Source organism: Pteropus alecto, unplaced genomic scaffold (assembly GCF_000325575.1).
Source record: "Pteropus alecto unplaced genomic scaffold, ASM32557v1 scaffold413, whole genome shotgun sequence".
NCBI lineage: Eukaryota > Metazoa > Chordata > Mammalia > Chiroptera > Pteropodidae > Pteropus > Pteropus alecto.
Window position 1 is genome coordinate 2,348,175 of NW_006434120.1, and position 6,188 is coordinate 2,354,362.

Genomic DNA, 6,188 nt, shown 5'->3' on the forward strand with positions numbered 1-6,188 from the left:
CCCTACTCTTAAGTACCCCTCTGTCCGCCCTCTCTCCCACCTTGTGCTTATAGTGGAGCCTGCCCATCCCCGGATACAGCTATTTTATATCCACCTCCCTTGCATCTATTTTTATTTTCAGTCTTTATCCACTCTTAAAGATAATCCATTCTAAATATGTTATCTACCCTGTGAAAGCAATATTTATTTGGTATATTTGTTACAATATAAACTCATAATAAGCTTCTTCAATGCTCAAAGTGTGACCTACAAATTCTTTGTCAACTTTGTTCATATGGCTGAGTGTTTCTATCTTTACCAAAATTAAGAGAAAAAAATCCGTCCCCTAGCTATCTATTAAACCAATTTAACTGTCTTTTTCTAATTCTATCATTAAGTACAGAGAATACAACCATATAGTACTCTTCTACAAGTCCAACATCCCTGATTATTTTAGTGAGTGTTTTAGTAAATACATAGAAAGTAAACAGTGAAACAGAAGCAGAAATAGAAAAATGAGAAAAAAAACAGAATTTATTCTGTGATAAATGCAACATAAAAAGACTAGAAAGAAATATTACCAAAATTGTTATTTCTAAGTGGCATTTGATGGACAAATTGTTTACATTTTTCTGTATTATTAAAAGTTCTTTACTGGGTATGTAGTACTATTCTAATTTTTAAAGTCACTACAAAAATACTAGGAGAAAAGTGTGTAAATGAAGAGTTAATTGCTCAAAACTGAGCAACTGATCACTACAGAGCCTCACTCAACGTTGTTGGGACTTTATGTACTCGCAGGGAAATCAGCTCTGGCTAAAGAGACCTCGGTCAGCCTGGATCCTATCTGTTTCAGAAGTGGACGGCAACGCAGGCATCAGAACATGCATATCTGACCCTATCACCAGGTAGTCCATTCCACTTCAGCAGACAAACATATCTAGGAAAGAAAGTCACTTTTAATAATATTTTAAAAACAAATGAAAAGGATCTCTGAACAAAAGGCTGGAAGTTCTAAGTAGCATGCTCTGCTTTCAGAGGCACTGAGCAAAGCTGGTCTCTGAAGCTTAAGGACAAGGTGCTCACCACTGAGAAGCTAACAGTGGGTAGGTACCCAGAGAAAATGCACCTACCTACTGCCATGTATTGGGTGCTCAAAACAGTTATATAAAAATGATAGTAAACTGAATAATCACGATGAAATGTGTAACTGATTGAAGGGGTACCAGTAACTTGCATACTAACAGGGGGTGAGACTGAGAGGGAAGGCTTCATGGAGGAGGTGACACAATGGTTTAAAGGCTAAGTAGGCATTTGGCAGGCAGAGAACATGGAGAAAGGTGGGCAGGGGTCCAGGCAGATACAAAGTCATGGGCATTCAACAAAAAAAAAAAAAGAGAGAGAGAAGTTGGAGCAGATTAAATGGCTTAGCTTCACAGAAACTAAAGTTGAACGGAGCCTTGAAGAACCGGTAGAATTTGCATAGAAGTGAAAGGAGAAGGAAAAGGACAGCATAAACAAAGAACACTGCGGGAAGAAAAGGAATGTGCGAGGTTTATTCTTTCAGTAAATGTTTACTGAATGCTACTCTGTCCCAAGCCCCAGGCTAAGACCTTGGGGTGTGAAACAGAGCTTACTGTAACTCAAACCAACTGGACATCGACCCCATGAGACCGGTACTGCTCTTCCCATTGTAGACGTGAGGAAATTGAAGCTTTACAATGAGGATACAATTTGTCCAAGAACACAGAGTTAATCAATAGCATAAATCTAGTTTAAGGTGTGTTTTATTATAGCCAGGCTTTAGAGAATATTGGTGAGTTGCTGGTATCTTCACATCATGCTTAAAGTTCAGAGGATACTGGGAAAAACTCATGCAGCCCCTATCCTGCTATTCAAATAAAAATTATGAACATCGCTTACTTTCTTTTATAATTTTTTTTTCTGCCCTGAAGGATAAATATGAGGGAGTCACGAGTTCTTACTTATAAATGTCCCAGGTCTTTTGGAACAATTATTAGCAGGACAAGATCAGGCTCTGGAAACAGCCTAATTACACCAACTGGCAACTGATTTAAGTCCATCCACTTCAGAACGTGCTCAAATAGCAAGGAGAGCAGATCCAGTGGCCATCTGAGAAAGGTCAGTCAGGTTCCCACCAAAAAAACGTTTCATAAAGACAAAGCCAGACTCAGGATTCGTGTGGAAAATGTTAAAACATGCTCCGTGCTGGAAAACTCAGAGACTCCCACACTGCTGATGGCCTGCAGACGACTATTCAGTAAATGACATATCTTCCAAGAAGCTGAGCTTAATTATTCAGAGGTTGTCTAAAATCAGCCCTTGAATTGGCCAGGTCCCCTGTATCGCTGGCCAAACTAAGTGCAGGTTCCTCCCATGTGAATAAGCTCTTCTGAAATTAAGGAAACTTTCAGCCCACAAGGTATATTTCTAAACACAAACAGACATACATGCAAACAGTTTGACAAAGAACAAAAAACCTGCTTAAAGTTTCCTTCTGAGATTAACCATGTGCACTTAGGTAAAGGAGGAAAAAAGTTTTGTTTGCTTTTTAGGTTCATTGAAAAGTCATTTAAGTCTATAGTAATTCTTCTTTTGCCACATTTACTTTTTTTTCAAACGAGGTGTTCTTGTATGCTTATTAAAAAGCTACAAGACTCTAATCAGAAATAGCACTGATAAATTTTCTCTATCATTAAATAGGAAAATTCGTTTTTCCATTAAAATTTCTTTTAATTCTTTAATGAGAGCATAGCACATAGACTTGCATTCATACAATGCTTTCAAATCTACTTTTGTATTCCATTTGGAGAAACAAATCTGATACCATTATTTATGATTACGGCAGCGCTTCATATAGGTCTCTTACTATATTTGGACTGTCTAAGGTAGGCAGCCAGGCCTGGGATTCTTATCTCCCAAAAAGCTAAAGTTTATTGCAAAACTTCTCTATAGTTGAAGATGAAATCTGAAGTCCAGTTGGATCAGGGGCTGATTAAGGGGTGCTTTCAGCTTAAGTGGACTCAAATGAGGTTTTTTCAATGGCCCCAGGATCATTTCTGTCCTTGCTTTTTTTCCTCACACAACATTAGGGTTTCCCAATGTCTTAACATTTCCTTAGAGAAGGCTAAGTTAACAGGGTCCAGGCACAAAAACAAGCAACGCGGTTTCTGAACCTACACTTAGTGAGTCTGTTCCCAGCGGGCCCTTCATATGAGTGTCTACACTTAACTCTGTAGAACTGACAAGCATACAAAACTTGGCCTAGAGAAAAATATTGAAAATATGACTTAAATATTTATTTTTAGGGCAGCAAAGAGGGTTGGAAACTTCTACTATATTCCAAAAAGTAGAGATGTTAATAGTCTCTTATAGTAACTAAAACTGCAAATAGGCTAGTATTCCCAGGCCATTTTGGAGAAACATTTAAGACCATCCTAAACTACAAGAAATGCTTACCTTGCTGAAAAGAGAGGCAGTTCTGTCTCCATGGGCCTATGAAAATCGAGGCCCCAAGTCTGACTACCTCACAAGTATCCCTTCCAAGTTCCAGCTTTTGCTTTCCTGGAATATTTGACTTCTTCAGACGAACTAAAAATGAGTCAAAGAGACCTACATAGTACTTTTTAATTTACCCTTCAAGATATAACACAATGCTATGGTAGGCAACTCGATAAATAACATAAATTAAATGTTGAGGAAAGTGTCATCTCAAGGTTCAGTGGCTTTTACATTTGTCTCATGGATAAATCTCTAACGTCTGTTCCCTGTGCTCACTTTCCACTATATAGAGTAAGCGCTTCAGATTCTTCTACTAGAAGTTTTCTAAAACTGAACACAGGCTGCTTCCACCAAATATTTTTTAAAAACTTACATAATCTTTGTTTTCTTTACTAAGGATCCAACTTTACTGTAACTATGGTGCTCACTCAGCCAAGGGTAGTCTCCTCCTCGCAAATGTGTAACTTACTGGAGCTGATATCCTAACAAAAAAACAAATACCCTGAGCTTACATGTACTACCTGGCTATGTAAATTCCAGCCCACCACAAAGAGAGCTAAATCTCAGGATGGCCATTCCTATCTACAAATCCAGCTCTCAAGAGCTGGTCTCATTACAGTGGTTCTTAGTGTGGTCCCCAGACCAGCAGCATCAACATCACCTGGGAACTTCTTAGAAATGAACACTGTCAGGCCTACCCCAGAGCCACTGAATCAGAAACTCTGGTGGTGGGGTGCTGCAGGTGACCTATTCTCTCCTTCAAGTTTTGAGAAGCATTTTTGTACTGCAGTAACTATCAAACCACCAGTGTTTGCACCCTCAGAGCCTGCAGGTGTCACTAAAGGCCAGCAAGAAGAACTACAGGAGCATGAAGCTTAAGTTGTCACAGAACAGTCTGCCTGGCCACTCAGTTCCTTCTATCAGTTCCTTAACAGCTGCCTCAGCCTCCGCCAGTGAATTCAAAGGTCACAGTACATCTCAGCTTTGAACAGGAACTGAACTGAAACTCTTCTCACAGCAGTAGACGTAGTAAACCTACGATTATCAGGGATGTGATCTATATTTAATTATTTTGAAGGGTTTTGTGTTTAATACGAGGACACACACTTTAAAAATAAAATGTCAATACAGAACAAAATAAACTTATATTATCCTCAGCCATTGGGTGCATTTGAATAATAATGCACTACTCTTAAAACCTCACTGATGTGACAAAAGCGAGGAGAGGATTTTTCTAATGTAAAGCATGTACAGTGGTAGTCTTTTGCTAGAGTCTGCCAAAATCCTAAATTTTGCACTGTTTTACTATATAAACATATAATGAAGATGTGGAGCAAAAGGAACTCTCATACATTGCTGGTGGGAGTGTAAATCAAACCACCACTTTGGGAAACCGTTTAGCAGTGTCCACTAAAGCTGCACATACAAGTATCCAGGACAAGCAATTCCTCTCCTGGAGGTGCGCCCTAGAGAAATGAATGCCTCTGTCTACCTTAGAAGTGCAATTCATAATAGTTACCAACTGCAAACAATCCAAAGGGCCACCCACAGTAGAAGAGATAAATATTCTGGATATTCAAACAATAAAATAGACACATCAATGAAAACACAAACCAACCAACAAACTGCAACAACCAATATGGACGAATCTCACAGTAATAATGCTGAGTGAAGGGAGCCAGACACAAAGGAGCACACACTGATCCAAACAGGCAAAACGAATCTCTGATGACAGAGGTCAGCAGAGAGGTTACCGTGGCTTATCTACCAACAGCCAGGAGGAGCTTGCTGAAAAGCTCTACATCTTAACCTGGAGGACGGTTATAGGGGTGCATACATATGAAGCCTCATTGAGTTAAACACTTAAATGTGTACACTTTACTGTATGTATTTGTTTCTTTATAAAGGAAGAAAATGTTAAACATACAAAAACACTGACAAACTGTCATGTAACAATTTTTAATATCCACCATAAAAACCTACTGGGCAAATATATTATCATCAGCAAATACAGCACCCGGTGAGCTAGATCTCAAAATTAAATACAAAATTAAATAGATTTTTCTTATTTCCAATGTTATGCCATCATATAAATGTATAATTCTATAAAAGGGCCGAACCTTTCTGGCTTGCACACCCTAGTCCCAAACTCCTTTTATGCTGCCATCATGTGTGACAACACACTGACTGTCCGTCATCCCAAGGCCCCGAATGGCTGGTCATAATCGAGCGGGAGGCTAAGAGGCCCGGCTGCAGTACTCCTGTCATTACCTACCCGCCCGAATCGCTCCTGTCCTAACCGCTGCCACCATCCTGCTTCCCCGCTTCCTCACCATCTAAGGCTTGTCTCAGGGCAGGAGCCATGTTAAGACCGCGCAGTCTCCGAGGCCATTCGGGCCTGCTGGATCCTAGCTTTCGACCTATTAGGAGTCCGCACGCGGGCCCGGCTGCCGCAGCGCGCCCCGAGACCCTGAACCCGCACCGCTGTCCGCAGGCCGGGGCCGCTCCCTCCAGCCCACGCAACCCACGAACAGTCCGAGCGGGGGAGCTGCGCTCGGTCCGTTTCTGCTCCTCCGGCCTTAGTTTTGAAAACCGCGGCTAGACAGATGGGGGACAGTGTGTTCCAGAGGAGAATCCGGTCCGGGCCCGGGGCCCAGGGGCGCGCAGAGCCCGTGCGGGCCGCCGCC

General features: G+C 41.0%; 1 protein-coding gene across 4 annotated transcripts in view; it reads right to left on the reverse strand.

Annotated features, from left to right (window-relative positions):
• The window catches only part of RNASEH2B (ribonuclease H2 subunit B), a 60,922-nt gene extending 54,938 nt beyond the window's left edge, over nucleotides 1–5,984 (reverse strand). For 2 of the 4 annotated variants that reach the window (XM_025044779.1, XM_025044778.1), the window contains exons 1-2: nucleotides 5,835–5,880; nucleotides 3,460–3,591 (exon numbers count right to left, since the gene is read on the reverse strand). In XM_025044779.1, coding sequence (XP_024900547.1) covers nucleotides 3,460–3,591; nucleotides 5,835–5,865 — 163 coding nt within the window. In that variant the 5' untranslated portion in view covers nucleotides 5,866–5,880. The other 2 variants (XM_015587128.2, XM_015587127.2) reach the window with 2 other exon arrangements.
• Nucleotides 5,985–6,188: the final 204 nt, after the last annotated feature.